Genomic DNA, 19,138 nt, shown 5'->3' with positions numbered 1-19,138 from the left:
CCCGAAGTGGGACTCGGGCTCACAAACTGTGAGATCATGACCTGAGCTGAAGTCAGATGCTTAATTGACTGAACCACCCAGGTGCCCCCAATTTTTTTTTTTAACTTACAGAAGCTATGTAGCTAAATTCTGCAATTTTTTCTTTACAATTTCTTTCTTTGCTATTATTCTTTTTTAAATTCTAGTATCATTCATGTTGATACTATTCTTCAAAAGACCTTCCCCACCACTTCCTACCCATTAGGATGGCTATAATTTAAAAAACGGAAAAAAATAACAAGTGTTGACAAGGACGTGGAGAAAGTGGAACCCTTGTGTGTACCGTGGGTGGGAATGTAAAATGGCACAGCAACTGGAAACTGGAAAACAGTATGGTGGTTCCTCAAGAGTTAAAAATAAAATTATTACATGAAATGTTGCTCACAACAGCCAAAAGTCCAAGCGTCCGCGGGCAGATGAACGGATAAACAAAATGTGGTCTAAATGTACAATAGAGTATTTTTATCCTTAAAAAAGGAAAGAAATTCTGACACGGGCTACCACATGAATGAACCTTGAGGACGTTATGCTAAGTAAAATAAGCCAGTCCCAAGAAGACAAACACTGTAGGATTCCACTTTCATGAGGGACCTAGAGCAGTCAGATTCAGAGACACAAAGTAGAAGGGTGAGTGCCGGGGGCTGGGGGCGGGACGAATGGGGAGTTACTGTTTCATGGGTAGGGAGTTTCAGTTCAGGGTGATGAGAAGGTTCTGGGGATGGACAGGGGTGGTTGCACAACACTGTAAAGGAACTTAATGCCACTGCACTGTGCTCTTCGAAATGGTTGCAATGGTTAATTGCATGTTATGTATATTTTACAATTAAAAAATAGTAACAAGGGGCGCCTGGGTGGCTCAGTCGGTTGAGCATCTGGCTCTTGATTTCGGCTCAGGTTGTGATCTCACGGTGGGGAGATGCAGCCCATCGGGCTCGGCGCTGACAGCACAGAGCCTGCTTGGGATTCTCTCTCTTTCCCTGTCTCTCTGCCCCTCCCCCATGCTCTCGTGCTCTCTCTCTCTCAAAATAAATAAGTATCTTTTAAAAAATAAAATACAGTAAAAAATGTTAACAAAAGTATTCACAGAGATATTGTTCTGGTTCTTCTAGACTCTTATCTTCCCCACTTAGCTCTTGGCTGCGCTCGGAATGAGAGAGAGGTGAGAACGGTTTCCCCATCTGTAATGAGCACACGGCACCGGCTGCTGCCTCTCCCTCCCCCACTGCTGTGAAATGCCGCCAATCGGTGCGCTGCAACCCGCCGGCATCCAGGTTCCGGGGCCTTCTGTCTGCTGCTAGCGCTTCACCGCTTTGGTTCTGGTGGCCAGTGAGTTTGACGTGCCGGTTACAGATGCAGGCACGGGGGAAAGCAAGGAGCAGGCTCCAGCGCAGCCAACGTTAATGTCGCTTTTGTGGCCATTCTACAAATAAGGTGGCTCTGGCATAACCACCCTTGCAGAGCACCCCGCACCCTGTCTCACGGCTCACCACGGGAGAGGGCAAAGGCAGGGACAGAGCGATCACTGCACACGAGAAAACGGGAGGAAGGCAGAGCAACTTGGTGGGGGCCGTGCCTACTGGGGGACCAAACTGTGCGATCCCAGGCTGCCTTTCAGATGAATGTGGTGGGACTAGAGCCCTGGTTCCTGGCTCTACTGGACCCCGTGCCCTTCAGCACGGGCTCTAGAATGCACCTTTACTGTCCTGAAATGGAGTCTGTACAACCTCAGACACATGACCTCAGACATATATATAAAGCTCCCTCCCACATAAAGAATGAATTAAAAGGAAAATCATGGATAATAAAACTTTATGATTTCAATATGTAGCTGCTCAGGGGCTACTACTCCGGAGCGGGGCGAGGGGGGGACCCCCTCACAAGTGACAAAATGTCCCCTGAGGTACCTCCATGCCACACAGACCTCTAGCAGGCCTGCGGGGAAGCCCCTCATCACTCACCTCTCAATCTGGGAGAGATATTTGGTCTGAAAAATGCCGCGAGTCTTCAGCGGCTCAGAGATCTGCCCTCGGAAGAGGAACCCCTTCTTGGTGAAGTCGATCAAGATGTTGCGGACGATCTCACCCAGGTACATACCGCTGATCATCTTCTCAAACCTGAAACAGGAGCCGAAGCGGATGTCCCTGTGAAGCCTTTGGTCTCCCAGTAGCCCCGGGCATTTTCCTGCCCTTCGGGGGCATCACCAGCCTGTGCACCAGGCCCTGTGCTCCTCAGCAGAGGCAGAGAGAGGCCAGGAAGCGCTGAGAGATCCTCAACCCTCCCCAGGATCAGAAACGAAACCACCAGGGGCGCCTGGGTGGCTCAGTCAGTTGAGCGTCTGACTTCGGCTCCGGTGATGATTTCATAGTTGGTGGGTTCGAGCCCCACGTTGGGCTCTGTGCTGACAGCTCAGGGCCTGGAGCCTGCTTCGGATTCTGTGTCTCTCTGTCTCTCTCTCTGCCCCTCCCCCACTCATGCTGTTTCTGTCTCAAAAAAAAATAAACATAAAAGCAAATTTTTTTTTTAAAGAAACGAAACCACCAGCGTTCGCATCTAGCTGCTGGACGGTCTCCCTCCTCGCCTGCCCTCCTACCTTTGCCTGGCAGAACCCGCTCCAGCTGTCGGCTCAAAACTCTCCTCCCCGAGGCCTGTCCTCCTCCCCCCACCGGGTTCTATCTGCCTCTCTCAGGCTTCCACTTCCGTACACCCTCCCTTCTTCACAAGGTACACGGGCACACTGCACTCATGGTCTGCAGTGAAAGCCTGGAGAGGCTGGCGCATGTGTCCTGCTCAACCTTGAGGCCCAGGGCCTAGCACAGCCCAGTGCTACGCTCTCAGTCGAGTGCTCAATAAATATCTGCAGAATAAGCAACCAACTGGTCTGAGTCTTAAAGGGACAAGAAGACAATGAAGGGAAAATTCCTACTAGATTTTTGGAAGGTTTTGAAAAAGCCCAGAGTACCAGTCAAGCCCCCAGCACAGGGATGAAGCCACACACGGGCTGGAGGGCTCAAACAGCTACCGTACTCCTGAGGGCAACCTGTTCCCGGGGCTTTTAACTCCAGCTCTCGCCATGCTCAAGAGCCTCAGAAATGACAAGGGATTTAATGTTTATTTATTGACTTTGGGGTGGGCAGAGAGAGGGGGAGAGAGAATCCCAAGCAGGCTCCGTGCTGACACGTAGTGCCCAAAGCGGGGCTCAAACTCATGAACCGTGAGATCATGACCTGAGTTGAAATCAAGAGTCAGACGCTTCACCAACTGAGCCACCCAGGTGCCCCGAAATGACAAGGGATTTAAATGCTTCCATGGCACATGCCCAGTCCCAGTGTCCCCAGACTGGGAAGAGTCCACTGGGGCCTCCAAAAGATTTCAGGTGGTTCGCAGAAAAAACATGATTGCACTATTATGATCAATTTCCATCCAGCCCTTCTCACACCATCCAGAATGCCATCTCAGTACAGGCTGACGAGGCTTTAACCCCTTCCATCACCTGCTACTTCCCAGCTACCAAAGGGGGGGTCTTCGTTTAGACTCTTTGGTAGGAAACGGGAGCTAGACTCGAATGATGCTGACCTTCCCTAGATTCACTTTATGATTATCATCTATGATAACGCTCGTGTTCCCTTCTTTCTCTGGTTAAACTTACATTAAAAATATAAGCTGACTGAAAGAAAAACATTAAGTAAATAACAGCACAGGTGGTATTTGGAAAAAGCAAGAATCTTGAGGGTAGCTGGAGAACAGCTCTTATTTGGGAGGTGCTGCCCCCTCCCTCCCCGCCCCCCCCATTCCTTCTGTCTGCTCCTGGGGACACGGCTCGGACCAAGTCAATCCTGGTGACGGCAGAGGATGGCCTGAGTCCTGGGAGCCTGAGACAAGGAGTCATCTGTGTCTACGCAGGAAGGACAGACACTGCCATCTCAGGGACAGTCTCTGGGACCCAAGCTCCAAACAGCCACGAGGCAGTGCAGGAGGCTGGGGGAGGATGAACAGAGCCGAAGCCCCTCACCCCCACTGGCCACATCCTAATTTACCTTGACCTTTGACAACTGCAGGTCAAGTGTGTTTTACTTCCACTAAATAAAACAAAACCCTGCTGACCAAGAGGTTTCTATTAGTCTGCTGGGGAAGAAACACAGAGCAACGGGAAGGCCAGAATGTTCCAGGATGAACATGATCGCTGAGGGAAGCGGTGTGGCCGCTGCCACCTCGTCCTCTGAGCATACTCGGGCAGAGGTGGCACGACACCAGGACGTCAACCTGGGCCCACTCGTATCAAGGCGGCGGCCCATCCTCCTGGTTCTCTGCTCTCCTTGAACCAAAAGCAAAGGTCAGGAGGGAATCTGAGGGACTAGTCTCCACGCCTCTGTCCCAGACTCCTCTCCTACTAGAAACTTCTTCCACTGTTAACAGACCGAATGCAGCCTCATGCCCTCACCGTCCCTTCTTCCTCTACCAAGCACCATTACCTTTGTTTTCCAGCGTTTAGAGAATATTCATCCACCAGTCTGTCATAGAGAGTTCTGATGTCATCGAGACACCCGTTGTCCCCAAAGGCACCCCACTCCATGTTGATGCACATTCGCCCCTCGTCCCCCTCCAGCATCTCGACATTCTTCATTTCTTCCATGTAGCAGGCGTTGCTGCCGGTCCCTGCAACACACAAGGAGGGGGATGAATGGCTGTGCCACCGTGCCCGGGGAGGCGGGGAGGCGGGGAGGCTCCGGGGCCTGGGGCTCCCTAGGTATGGGATACATTTTTGAGACGAATAAAGCCACAGCTTCGCTTTCCTCAGGTTTTTCAGGAAAACCTCAAAATACAAAAGGAGAGTCAGAGAGCATCCGATTAGACGTCAACATCAAGAGCCTCGTGTGTTTACCTGCCCAGGCAGGGCCATATATACCTTAATGGAAGACGGTGTTCCAACAGGGCCCTGTGTCTTCAACGGCAAAAGTTTAGGCAATATTCAGGTTGGAGGGACATTGCCTTCTCTCTCCTCTCCACACACACAACTGTGTACACACATGCATGTACGTAAAATATTACACCGGAGGTTGTCTACTATCACCCATGGAAGTCTGCTTATCTTTACGGATCAACCATGGTCACGGGCTATGCCTGCCCAGTCCACCCTCCCATGCGTACCAGAATGAAGCCCACGGTTGGTTCAGGGAAGGCCAGCGTCCTCAGCATGTCAGTGGCACCTTTCTAAAGGTGACACCATTTCAGTGTCACGGCCCTCTTTGAAAATCAGAGGGTTCTTCTGAGAAAAGGAACGCTTCTTCAGATGCACACACTCTGCATGCACACGATCTGACTGACAAACAGTTTCCAGAGGCTCTGAGCCTCTGGTCTCCATCCCTGAACTCCCCACAACAGGGATACTGAGGCTGTGGCCCCGCAAAGACCGGGGTGACACCACAAAGGGTTTGCGGGTCTCGCCCATGAGGAATTAAGTGTAGAAACAGAGAGGAAGACTTCTAAAATTTTCACAGCAGGGGCGCCCGGGTGGCTCAGTCAGTTAAGCGTCCGACTTTAGCTCAGGTCATGATCTCGCAGTTTGTGGGTTCGAGCCCCACATCGGGCTCTGTGCTAACAGCTCAGTGCCTGGAACCTGCTCCAGATTCTGTGTCCCTCTCTCTCGCCCCACCCCTGTTCACGCTCTCTCTCTCTCATTCAAAATTAAGCATTTTTTAAAAATTCCTTAAAATTTTCACAGCAATTTCAAGTGCCATGACATCCAAGCCTGTGGTCATTGGCCTTGTCTCAGTGAACGGACTAGAAATTTTAATTTTATTTACTTTATTTTTTAATGTTTTTATTTATTTTTCAAAGAGAGAGAGAGAGGCAGAGTGCGAGCGGGGGAAGGGCAGAGAGAGGGAAACACAGAATCCGAAGCAGGTTCCAGGCTCTGAGCTGTCAGCATACAGCACGACGCAGGGCTCGAACTCATGAACCCTGACATCATGACCTGAGCCAAAGTCACTGAGCCACTCAGGTACACCCCGCCCGCACTAGAAATTTTAAAACCAACCAACTAACCAAGGAATACTTCCCACAGACACTTTCATATGCACCTCTGATCACCTGGGGAGCCTGTTAAGATGCAGATTCTGATTCAGAAGGTGGGGCCTGAGACTGCATTTCTAACAAGCCCCGCCCACAGGCGACGCTGCTGCTGCTGCTGCTGCTGCTGCTGCTGCTGCTGGCCCGAGGTCCACGCTTTCCGTCACAAGTGCCACCAGAGTGCCACCAACCCATCCTAGGTGGGATGCAGACGGACCCTTCGACACCCTTGGGGGACGCAAGGCCATTCCCACTGGCTAGATCAAAAGGGCTTTGATTGTTTTCATTCCCCTTTAAAGAAACGAGTAGAATTCGCAGATGCTTCTCCCTGGGTAACTGGATTATTCTTAGGTTTTGTTTTCTCTGTGCCCCTTCACTGCAAAGTAGGAAACAGAGAAGAGAAGCCCCAGAAATGGCAAGGGGTGCACAGAAAGCCAAAACACATAAATCATACTTCTCGCCAGCGGGTGTCGGAAGACATCGATGGATGACGAGAGAAAAAAGCAGGTGTGAATGAATGCAGCTGGAGCCGTGGAGAACCTCCACCAGCTCGCTCTGGTGCCGGAAACGGCTAATCGGCGGCCCTGAACGGGGCAGGAAGGCCAGGCCCGGCCGGACAGTGGGAATGTGCTGTGTCACTCTGGATTTACAAGGCACACCTAAGCCCATTCGTAAGCAGAAGAGCAGGGCTGCGTGGGCAGAGAGAGGTCTGCGAAAGAAAGGAAGAAGCAACAGAGTTCCGGAGCCGGGCCCCCACAACCTTCCACCTGCAGCTCCTCCCTGGTTTTCTGAATTTCCTCTGGAGCCGAAAATGGCTTCACAAACGAAAAGGTCTTCGGGCACCAGGAAGGCAGCCTGTGGGGGCCTTATCCCAATCTCCCAGACACTTGGCACCCAGTCTGCACCACGGGGCTGCCTGCCACCCCTCCTTGTTGGGGTGGGGCCCGCATCAGTTGGCCAAGAAGCAGGGCCTTCCAGCATCCTGATGCCAGGAGCAGGCTCAAGTGGACAACTGGTCTTCTCTCTCGCAGCGCAAATCAACATGCTTCAGGAACGATGTGCTCTCAAGCCCGGGCCCCTGACGTGTTTGGACTATAAGGGAACAGCACCCTCTCTGCCGCCCACTGAAGTGGCTGGCATTGCTCACAAACAGTGGCTGCCAAAAGCAAAATGGTGCCCGAGGCTCCTCTCTGGCCCTTTCCCACAGTCCGGGGAGAAGGAGGGCTCTGCTGCCTTCCCAATGGCGGGCCTCGACCCCACAGCACCCACCTGCTGGCCCTCTGTACACGCCCGGCATTGCCCTGATGGCCAGGCCAGCCCCGGTGTTCCCACCCTGTCCACCCAAGCCATGTGAGCCATTCAGAGCCTCATTCCCGGAGAGCTCCATTTCTGAGCTGAGTCTGGTCATAGCCTTGGGGTGAGTGTTGGGGAGCAGAAAGTCCCCTGGAGAGCTCTGTGACATTGGTCGAAACTCTGAAGGTGGCACGGAGACAACAGTGACAGATAGTGTCCCACGCAGGGACTGAGCTGCTGGCTCAAGGTCCCACAGAACAGGAAAACCCAGCCGTCCCTGCCCCAGAGACAGACTTTCTGGGACACCCACCTACGATGAGTCCAACCTCGCAGGTAGGCTCTTCATAAGCACAGGTCATCATGGTGCCCACCGTGTCATTGACCACAGCCACCACGTCCAGGTCAAATTCCTTCGGAAAGAAAAGGACACAGCTTTAGGGGAGGGACAGCGCTGCCTGATGCATCCTCCAGAATAGTTTCCTTACCAGCCTTTAAAAAGCTAATTAAATGTTGACTAAACACCAACTATTAGTGCTGTATCTGAAATCTGAGATCTAAAGAAAGTATTCTCCCCATTTCACAGATGATGCTGAGTACTGGCGAGGCAGCCTGGAGGGAACTGCCGTGTGGAGAAAAGCCAAGCGACGGTGGCCAAATAGCTCTCTCTGTCCTAGGAGTGTAGAGTGTGACAGTCTTTCAGAAGGCAAAACAGAAACACCAAATCCATTTCTCAGAATCTGTCCTTCAGATAGAGCCATGCTGGTACCCAAAGGTACCGCATGACTTACACGGGCCCAAAAGAGAAACCATCTAAATACAGAATCGAAAGGGGCGACATGAAACACGGGTTCTAGCAAACACCGGCATCCTGTGCGGCCAAGGAAAAGAATGGGGTTGGTCTCTAGGTAGTGACAGGAAAAGATGCCTGTTTCCTATCAGAGGAAATACACAGGTTGTATATACAGCAGGATTCCCATTACAAAATGTGTGTGTGGTGACATACGCACAGAAAGTAAACTGGAAGAATGCCAACATTCGGGGCTGTGAAATGGGCCCAAGTAGGCCATCAGGTTTCTCTCCAAAAGGATATAGGCTGTCTAGCATATTCTGCCAGCTGTGACCAATCCCTCTTTCAAAAAGCCATTCACGCCAGCCTTCCCCACCACCTGGTCATTTGTCTGCTCTTTTGAACTAAAGTAAGCAAGCCAGGGGGCGCCCGTGTGGCTCAGTCGGTTAAGCGTCCGACTTTAGCTCAGGTCATGATCTCGCGGTTTGTGACTTCGAGCGTCTGGCTCTGTGCTTGATGTCTCAGAGCCTGGAGCCCGCTTTTCGGATTCTGCGTCTCCCTCTCTCTCTGCCCCTCCCCCACTCGTGCTCTCTTTCTCTCTCTCTCAAAAAATAAACATTAAAAAAAAATTTAAAGTTAGTTATTTGACTAATCCCTTCATTAATGAGTTCATCTCTAGAATTCTTCATTTTGTTTTGCCAATGTCCTCCAGCCAAAGAGCAGACGCCTACAGGCAAACAAAGCTGGGTACATCAACTGCTTGCAACACGGGCGGCACATCTCGTGGAGCATCTCAGAACGAGCTAGAAAACATTCACGGCGGACAGGACTCAAGCCCAGGTTGGGGGCTTTAGGGAGGGTTCAGAATGGGGCTGGCTCTGGATTGGATGCTGTCGGGAAGCAAAGCGATTCTGGGTGTGTGCGGAGTTCTGACATGGGTATAGACTCGTCTTATTCTTGTGTAATTCCGTCACAGTCGTGGAGTGAAACCTCGTGTCCAACAGGAGGGCACCAAGGCTGACCGCACCAGGCTGGGCCCAGCTGCTTTTCTCTTTTCCAAGCTGTAGGAGGATCGTGATTTCACCTTTCTTGGACTACCCTTCAACAGCACAAAACCGTTCACCTCCGCTTTACTGCTGACAGTGTGGGGAATTTCTAACCCAGGTCACACGTTTCTGCATTGTTTGAATTCTTTACGACAAGCAAGTACAATTTTTATAACCCCCAAAAAACAGTGAAGATTTTTTTTTAAACATCCTTTTAATAGTTACCTCTCTCCTTTTGATCGCATCCCGTAGTAAGGTTGCTACATCGTGCCCCACGCAGTCGGTTGCCTTAAAACCCTTCGTCCAGGTGATCAAGATTCCCTGAAACAGGAGAGGCACCAGGAGAATCCTGTGTAATTAGCCCGTCTGTGTAGGATATAAAATTTCACTCCCTCCCTCCCGACTAAGTATCTCCTGAGTATAGTGACACTATGCTAGGACATCTGAGGCACAAAGCAGTAAAACACAGGCAGTCCTCCACAGGCCCTCCCTCTCCTAACCATCCCCACAGCGGTCTGGTTTATAATCCTCATTTCACAGATGGAGAAACTGAGGCATAGAAGGATAACGGTGCAGCCTCTGGTATAACCAACTAGTTCCCTTAAAGAACAGTTTGCCGACAACATAAATGGAGAAATGCAAATTTTCAGTGACCCTGTTACTGCCTAAAGTAAACTTCAGGTTTGAATGAAGCTATACTTCTGCTGGGTGTGTGCTCAGTACGATGAATACGGGTGACGGTGGAAGTGAAAATTCCTTAAAAAAACATCAGACCTTTAAAAGCTGCAAAGCACAAGTTTATATGGATCTAACTGCTGAGATCTAAACGAGCTCAAGAGGAAAAAGCCCCAAGTCAGCACAGGGACTTGATTAACTGGCTTCCAGAGGCAGGTGGCCCTCCCTGGCTTCCTTCGTGTTGCCAATCGCCAATCGTAGGCCGTAAACCCTGGCCTAAGGCTCTGTGTGATCTGATGCTCCCTCTAGGGCCTCCTCCCTGGCCATACCCGCACCTGTGACTCTAGGAGGCCCCCGTGGCTCCTCCAGCATGACTGGCTGGGTCCTGCCTCTGTGACTGCACACTCAGTTCCCTCTGCAACAGGTACCCCCCTCCCCACCCAGCCCAGTGCTGAGAGGCAGGTGGAAGGCTGGGGTTCCATTAGACTGTTGGCCCCCTGAGGATGGGAACTGTCACCTTCTGTTCTGTACCCAGCGTTTAGTAAGTACTCAGCAGGTGCTCAAGCCCTGACCCCAGACCCTGTTTCATCCCGTTTATTGAACAAACATTTAAGTATTTCCTCCGATAGAACTCTGTGCCAGGGCATGGGGGTCCTTGCTCAAGGAGCACCCGACACAGCAGAAAAGAAAAACGCAATCCGTAATAATTATGAGAAAAGTACTATCATCGAGGCAACATTCAAAGGAAGAGGGAACACTGAGGAGGGCGAGGCACTTTTGCCTGGAGGACCAGGAGGCTTTCACAAGAGCAGGGGCTCGCTCCACATGATAAAAGATGAGTAGAGTCTCAGGATGAACTAGAGGGCGTGACGTAAAGCCTGGGCCAACCCGCTGTGACATGTGAGCCGTTCCCAACATCGAGGGGACAGTGAGCCTGGAGAAAGCCTCAAGAGCCAGCCCACACTGGCTACAGGGTGGTCAGCGCCTCCCTGCTCCTACAGGGAAGAGACTTACCGCATCCAAGCTCGTCTGCTTGCAGGGGAATGAGAACGTGAAGCCGAGAGGCATTCTGGGGCCTTTGATCCCCATGTAGTCCAGGAAGTCGGAGATGCAGGAGACGATGTGGTCAAACAGCTTTAGAAGAAAAGAAGGGATTACCCGAGCTCTCTGGTTTCACGCTTTCAGTGCACACGTACAAGTGCACGTTTGCACACATACACACGCACGCACACACACACCCTCCCGACACATGCAGAGCAAGTACCCCTCTGGGAACTTCGCAGTCCCCTGAACAGCATAAGCCCAGCGTTGCCGAAAGTGCCTGATGCTTCCAGGCTACCAGGCTACAACTGTAGAGCTGCACGAGCCATGTGGCAGGTTCTGGGGACCGCCAATGCCACTGGCCGGGTGGCATGCGGGTGCCACTGTGGTAGAAAAGCAAAACTGTCTCACCTCTTCCCCAGTGCCCTGCATGATTTCAATGGGAATGGCGTAGATCTTGTTGTGCATTTCCACCGTTCTCTTTTTCCCACTGCGGATTTTCACCAGTAAGACACGGAAATTCGTTCCTCCAAGATCAAGGGCCAAGAAGTCACCATGCTCTATTAAGGCCAAGAACATAAAGAACATCAAAAACAGCTAAGTGCCTCTTCGCAGCCAGTAACCCAAAGACTCGAGACTTTCGGGGCGGGGGGAGGGCTATATTAAACACGGGGGAGAAGCTGTAAATCCTCCCTCTGGCACATCGCTCAGGCTCAGGGAGGGGCGGGCACTAACTCACTGCCCACCACAACCTTGGAGCCGCGCTAGAAGGACGAGAGACCCATGGATGAACCACCTGTCACAATAAACAAACAGATTTCTCCAGGGTTACTGAAAAGCTTGGCAACGATGACGCGATTTGAGGAAAGCTCGTACAAAAACTAGCAATTTACATCGGTGTGTAGAGGGTTTGCAAAAATGTGCACAGTCATTCTCTTCCCTGGGCTTTTCCTCTGCAAAGTGACTTTGCAGCCCTTCCCATCAAAAGATGGGAGTCTATTTCTGCTCCCCTGGGCTCTGGCCCAGCCTTATGACTGGCTTTGGCCGACAGAGTGTGGCAGAGGCGAAACTGAGCCAGTCCCAGCCTCAGCCTCCAAGAGGCTTTGAAGTCGGTCCTCTCCTTCACAGCCCCTGCTGCTACCACTCGAACAAGCCCGGTGGCCTGCCGGAGGATGAGACACGTGGCCAGGTACGGCTGCGCTCCAGCTGACTGCCAACAGTCGGACGCGGGAGGGAGGCCTCTGAGCTGACCCACCAGCGACTACAGACTCATGAATGAGTCCAGCAGAATCTAGCTGAGCCTGGCCCAGAGGAGCAACAATCGGTGGTTGGTATTTTAAGCCTCTAGGTTTGAGGGTGGTTTATAAAGCAATACTATAATGCCATAACAAGGAACTTATACGTAGGACCTAATTCCTATCACAGATACTCATTATTTCCAGGACGCACCCGAGAAGCCCCTCAGAGTCTCCACAGGACTCAGCCCCAACTCAGGACCGGCAAGGTCGCGTCAAGGGTTAGATTCTGTTCTCCAACCTGCCTGGGTGTGCAAAGCCCCAGGCCTCGGTCTGCCCCCAGCACACCGTGTCAGGACTTAGGAAGGGTGCACCGGGTACCTTTCCTTCCGCGGCTTAACCTGTGTGCGAGAGAACCCACAGCAATCTCGGTGCTGTGGGAGAGGCCCGGTTTTGTTCTTTAAAGAACACTTTCTAATTGTGAGCCGGACTGTGGTTTTCGAGATGGTGCCTGCCTGGGAGGCCAGATCCAGGGAGAGTCAACTGCCCTGAGTCACACACGGGGCAAGTCGGTGGTAAAAATGGAAAACAGAGGTTCTGAGTGAGTTTTCCAGCTCTTGCCAAAATAAACACAACCACTGGAGAGGCCAACCTCCCTCCGCCCCACTCGGTCGCTGGTAGGAGAAGCAGGAGGGGTATGCTCGTCCCCAGAAGAGGCCCTCACCGGTCCCGTCTGGAGTGCTCCGGACGAAGGAGGGCAGCATCTTGACTACGGCCTTTTCGTGCGTCTGTTTCCTCAGGCCCATGTCCATCTCGGCCCGCATTCTCTTCTTCACCTCCAGCAGCATATCCTTGGTGAGGCGGAAGTGGGCCAGGGTCTCCTCGATCTGCCGGTGCTGCTCGGCCAGGCGGTAGGCCACCGCGGTGACCATGGCGGCCCCCTTGCCGCTGCCGCTCTCCGAGAGGAGGAAGCGCACATCGGAGTCGGGCACCAAGCGCCTCAGAGTCTTGTGGAAACGTCGTGAATACCTGGGGGGGCGGGGGGGGGGCGTGCCACAACAGTTAGACTGCGCCATCTGTCAGGGACCTCTGCTTCCCCTTCCTTTCCCACACCTTAATTCCGTTTTCTAGAACTGAATTGCTCATCCCCAAGTCATACACATGCACTGTAGAAAAGCTCTGGCAAATGCAGAGGAGTAAGAAGGAAAAATGAAATAGTCACACGCAGAAACGAGGACTCTCATTATCAGCCCGGTGTTTGGGAATCAGATGCATCAGGAGACAAGGGTGAGCTCTCCAACTTCCACCTCAGGTGACCTTGGGCCTGTGACTTCACCCTGGAGTCCAGGAGGACTGACACTATCTCCAGACAGTGGTGGGGTAGGCACTGACTGACTTCGTCAACAGCTCAGACTGGTTACTGGCGCTGGGGACGGGCTCCACAATCACTCATAATCACTCTTGTTTTTTTTTTTATTTTCACCTGCCCTTTCCCTCTGCCCCCAAGGGTCTAGACATTCTCTATTGGCTAGAGGAGGACTTTAGGACAGGACTCAGTGAGACACAGAGCCTCCGCAAAATTTATGGTCGGTCGTCAGGATGGAAGGCTGCCTGCCAAGGGAAACAGGGAAACCAGAACCCCAAATATTAGCAGTGATCAATGCCAGAGGGCGGGACTAAACGTAACTTCTACTCTCTTTGTCATTTTGTGAACTATCTAACATTTCTGTGTACCAAATAGACGATACTCCTAAAACAAAACGCATTTAATCAACATTATCGTTTAAAAGGTGACCCTGGGGGCGCCTGGGTGGCTCAGTCGGTTAAGCGTCTGACTTCAGCTCAGGTCATGATCTCACGGTCGTGAGTTCGAGCCTCGCATCGGGCTCTGTGCTGACCGCTCAGAGCCTGGAGCCTGTTTCGGATTCTGTGTCTCCCTCGTTCTCTCTGACTCTCCCCCGTTCATGCTCTGTCTCTCTCTGTCTCAAAAATAAATAAACGTTAAAAAAAAAAAAAAAATTAAAAGGTGACCCTGTCAGTGACGAGTTCTGGGGGTGGCTGGTGGGGCTGGTCGTCCAATAGTGGGAATGTACTTAACACTTCTGAACTGTACGCTCAAAAGCGGTTAAGACAGTAAATTCTAGATTGTGTATTTTCCCACGATTAAAAACAAATTTTTTTTTAATGTGATGTTACAAATCCCTAAGCTTTCTTGTCCATACATTTGCCGAGAAACCACCCGCCCACCCCAAAAAATGATAGCTAGCTCCATTATCGAAAATTTTACAAATACTTTAAAAATACGAAGGAATAAAATTACGAACCTAACGGACAATAGCATCTGACTGGCTCAAACCCTGCCCCCTCGTGACAATGATTTCCATTTAAGTCAACGTTTATTATTCAACGCCCACTAGAACTGGAGTGAGGGCGTCACAAGGCCACTCTATGTACACTTCGTATATATGGTGGCAAAGTACCTGAGGTCCTGCGCGAAACTCACGTCAAAGGGAGCTGTTGTTAAAAGCTAGTCTATAATTATAGACGCAGAATTTCACCTTTAGCCTTTAAAAAATGTGCAAGCCGTGTTCTTGGTACCACAAAAGGCTTCTGCAGCTAAGGCGCTCACTACACCAGGAGGCAGCATGGTGACTGCCCCTCATCGTCAACAGGGGCCATTTACAACTTCTAGCTCCCTCCGGCTCTCCTCTCTCAGATGCAAAATGTCAACAAGCTGCCGGTGTAAAAAAGGCATGTCTGAGGGGTGGGGGGGGGGGGGCCTTTCACAGGAGCCTCTAAAACAAGAATGTGGGCACTGCACCCTTGACCCGAGCTACAGTGAGGGTGAAGGTTGTTGACGAAATACGAGTAAGCAAGAGGATTTAAGATACAGACATGTTCCACCCAGCGCTCCTGGCAGCTACGGAAATCCCCAAAAAGACTTATGAAATGAGACTTGACAGTCCAGAAGCAACACCAGGAGAACGGGCTGAGGGCCAGATACTTCTCAAGGGGGCAATTCTGACCTTTCTGCCCAGAACTAGATACACTCTTGTATGCCAAAAACCTTCACTGGGTGCAAAAGTCTGACCTTTGGAGGAGGTCCTTAGCCCAGATGGGCACTGAGCACCAATGACAGCAAAGGGCAGACTCACTGTGGGTGCGTCTTGTAAAGAGACCCGTCGACACCAACCGTGGTCCGCAGCCTGGGTGTGCCCTTGTTATCTCGAAGGCGGTTCAAGATGGCGCCCAGCGTTGCAGCCACCAGGTTGGCAGAGCGAAATGAGACAATGGTACACACGTGCTGGACTGAAATACAGTCGTCATCAGATGGCTCCACTCCCAGGCGGGTCAGGATTTCTTTGGCATTGTGGAGGCCTTCCTTATTCCTGTGAGGTCAGAAGCCAATTAACCGTGGGTTAAGGACCACATCAGGCAGTGCAAAGCATTGAGGTTCGAAAGTGCTGGAAAGGTGAGGGCCGCCTGGGGGGCTCAGTCAGTTAAGCGTCTGACGTTGGCTCAGGTCACAATCTCACAGCTCGTGAGTCTGGGCCCCGCTCTGTCAGCACAGAGCCAGGAGCCTGCTTTGGATTATGTGTCTTCCTCTCTCTCTGCCCCTCCCCCACTCGTGCCCACTCTCTCTCTCTGCAGATTCTGTGTCTCCCTCTCTCTCTGTACCCACCCCCACCTGGTGCGTGTGCCCGCTCTCTCTCTCTCTCTCTCTCTCAAAAATAAGCATTAAAAAAAATTTAAAGAAAAAAAAAGTTGTATGGTATGGAATTAAGACATCAAATGCCTGAGAACAGGAGGAGGAGTCTACTCTGTAAGAAATACCAGGTAATAGGAGAAAAAATAGTAGTAGGCTGGGTTATGACACGCCGGGCACACGGAGAGAGGTGGAGAGGCGAGACATAGCTGCCCACCCCGGAGCTCAGTGCTTAGGAGACCCAGGGAGACCGCCGGCGCTTGGGGTCTGCGAGTTGCCCTGGGAGGCTTACACGCCCTTGAGGTTTTCCAGTCAAGTTTTAATTGTCTACGTACACGTTTTGTTATCTTTTGTTAGATTCATTCTGAGGTACTTTATAATTTTTTTACTATTACAGACGGCATGGTGTAGATGGCCTAAATTCACGTGTATATATCTTTTGTTCACTTGAACGTACCACAGTAACGTAAGATGTTAATATGGGGGAAACTCAGGCAGCGATATGGGGGAACACTCTGCACCATCTTTGCAATATTTCTGTAAGTCTAAAAATATTCTAAAATAAAAGGATTATTTAACATTTTAATTATTGCCAATATATAGAAATATAATTGACTTTGGCATCTCCTCTCCAGACGATTCCCTTACCCCTCATTATTCTATTCACTCCTCTAGATATTTTTGGTGTTCCATACACACAATTAACATCTGCAAATAATGATACTTTTACTTCCTTTTTTTATTCTTAAGCCTTTAATTTTTCTCTTTTATTCTTAAGCCTTTAATTTTTCTCTTTTTTTTTTTTCTTTTTCAACACTGGCTACGACTCCAGACAATGCTAAATAAAAATGGGGGATCCTCTCTTACTCCCGATTTTAAAGAGAATGCTTTGAACGTCTGTCTGCCCTGGTAGGATGCTTAGGTTTCGTTCAGACAGCCTTTATTACAATACACACGCTTTCCTGAGCTAGTTCAAGTGGGCTTTTGTTTCGTGGTAACCAGTGGGCCAACACCAGAAGCAGGCCAAAAGGAAGGCATTTCCTGACTCTGTCGATGACTTTGAGGGCATGCCATGAGCCTCCTGCCCCCTCCCTTCTCAGTAGCCAGCCCGGAAGCTGGAGGAGAGAGGTGGCTGGGAGCTCAGTATCATGGCGCCCCGCTGACACCAGCTCTCCCCTGGTAGTTCCCGAAGGAGAGCGATCCTCAGGTAAATGCCCGTACATGGATGTGGCAGAGGAGTACGTCCACATAAACCCCGTCCCATCTCCTCAGCCTCCTTCTCTACCTGCAGACAGCTCATAGGCATCTCCTCCCAGGAGCCAGAGCTAAGAAGCCACTGGTTCGATCGGAGTCTCCAGGACCACCGCAGGGCGGTGGCAATGACAGCTTCGTACAGAGATGAAAGGACTTCTCCAGCACCAAGCTAGCCCTATCTTTCAGCAGGTGGCCTCACCTGGCTACATGTCTCCGAACCAGGAACAGAGCCTGGTGGCACACGGAGGCCGGCCACAAGAAAGGAGTCCTTCAGACTTGGAGGTGCCCAACCACATCAAACGGCTGTGGGATCAAGTTTACCCTCTTCCCTCTCAGGGTGAAGGCCCGCAAGTAACAGTCAAGGCAGAGAAACCCGGGTTTCTCAAGTTGAGGCCAAAAGGTAGCAGTCAGGTCTCTGGCTGGACTCCTTCCTCCCATGTCGATCTGCCCTGTCTCAGCTGTTAATCGATGTTTCCCAAACTCGTGCCAGGGAACATGTCTGGCGGTTAACAGGTGAGAGAATTGGGGGTAGGGTGCAGTGGGAGGGCATTTCAGGCATAAAAGAAGTTTGGGAAATTATCAGTTAACCAAAGTGAACTGGACTCTCTTTACCATGCTAATGATTACTATAAATCTCTAAATGGAAGATTTAGTAATTCCTGATTCTTCACGGAATACCTTATCTTGAGATCCCTAGATCCCTGTGTCCCTAGAACACAGTCTACAGAAGGTCCTACTATGTGCAGGGAGGCTTCCAAGCCCAGGCCCCGGGCTCAGTGAGCATCTCGTTCACCACTGGAGTCATCTACTCCCTGGGCTCTAATCTCCCCTGTGTGTGCAGGTGGGGATGGGGAGCGGCTGGAGCGAAGGAAAAGAGAAAGCCTTGAGGGGCGGCACCTACTTTTCAATGGCTGACACATCACTGGTCTTGAACTTCCCCCTGGTGAGCAGCTCCGGGGTGATCCGTCCTTCAAATAAGAGGCCCTCCTTGGCCATCTTGACCAGGATCAGTCGAACCAGCTCCCCCAAGTACATGCCACTCACCATCTTCTCAAACCTGCAGGAGAAAAGTGTATGGCACCTGTCAGGTCCTTCCTACGTGGGTACCCCAGGGGCAGCTCGTGAGGAATAGGACAGACAGAGGGGAGGGAGAGGGAGCCACCGCCTCGGGCTTCTGAGCTCATGGTCCCGCCGGCAGGCAAAACCACACACAACCGTGTGACTAAATGGTGACGGGACAGCAGTGGGGGAGGGGTGACTCCTCTAGACCCCACACCTATCCCTAGGTGGACAGAGGAGGTAAGCAGGGACAGGCGGGGAAGGCTGCCTGGAGGTGAGACTGGGGATGACGAGGAGGCCCCCAGACAGAAATGAGAATATGATCATTTCTTATAAAACTCTATGCTCTGCCTTTTATTTTTTATTTTTATTTATTTGTTTTTCTTTTTTAAAGTACGTTCCACGCCCAGCACAGAACCCAACATGGGGCTCAAAACCACGACTCTGAGATCAAGACCCGAGCTGAGATCAAGAGTCAGACGCTTAACCGACAGAGCCACCCAGGCGCCCCTTTGCTATACTTTTTATTTTTATTTTTTATTGAAAAAATTTGTTTAATGCTTATTTATTTTTGACAGAGAGAGAGAGAGACACAGTGTCAGCAGGGGAGGGGCCGAGAGAGAGGGAGACACAGAATCCAACGCAGGCTCCAGGCTCTGAGCTGTCATTACAGATCCTGACGCGGGGCTCAAACTCATGAACCGTGAGATTATGACCTGAGCCGAGGTCGGACGCTCAACCGACGGAGCCACCCACGTGCCCCTTTGCTATTTTTTTTAAAGCGTTTTCGTCTCCATCACTCCACTAGGGAGGCTCCAAGCCTTGAGAGAAGGAGGTGGCTGGGGAACATTCTCTCCATTTCCCAGCTCAGTCAGAACAGGTAAAATGCCTTCTCTGAGGGGAGGCTGAGTAGACGATGGGGCTGAAACACAGCCAT

At 51.2% G+C, this 19,138-nt stretch overlaps 1 protein-coding gene across 2 annotated transcripts in view; it reads right to left on the bottom strand.

Annotated features, from left to right (window-relative positions):
* HK1 (hexokinase 1) overlaps window positions 1-19,138 on the bottom strand; it is an 88,230-nt gene that overhangs the window by 4,466 nt on the left and 64,626 nt on the right. For both annotated transcript variants that reach the window (XM_042907415.1, XM_042907416.1), the window contains 9 exons: window positions 18,044-18,199; window positions 15,338-15,571; window positions 12,907-13,211; window positions 11,359-11,507; window positions 10,921-11,040; window positions 9,457-9,552; window positions 7,709-7,808; window positions 4,509-4,692; window positions 1,998-2,153 (listed from right to left, as the gene is read on the bottom strand). In XM_042907415.1, coding sequence (XP_042763349.1) covers window positions 1,998-2,153; window positions 4,509-4,692; window positions 7,709-7,808; window positions 9,457-9,552; window positions 10,921-11,040; window positions 11,359-11,507; window positions 12,907-13,211; window positions 15,338-15,571; window positions 18,044-18,199 — 1,500 coding nt within the window. The remainder of the gene's footprint in view (window positions 1-1,997; window positions 2,154-4,508; window positions 4,693-7,708; window positions 7,809-9,456; window positions 9,553-10,920; window positions 11,041-11,358; window positions 11,508-12,906; window positions 13,212-15,337; window positions 15,572-18,043; window positions 18,200-19,138) is intronic.

The sequence above is a fragment of the Panthera leo genome, chromosome D2 (assembly GCF_018350215.1).
Source record: "Panthera leo isolate Ple1 chromosome D2, P.leo_Ple1_pat1.1, whole genome shotgun sequence".
Taxonomy (NCBI): Eukaryota; Metazoa; Chordata; class Mammalia; order Carnivora; family Felidae; genus Panthera; species Panthera leo.
The sequence above is the reverse complement of the archived record's forward strand: the minus strand, read 5'-3'. Positions and strand labels throughout refer to the sequence as shown.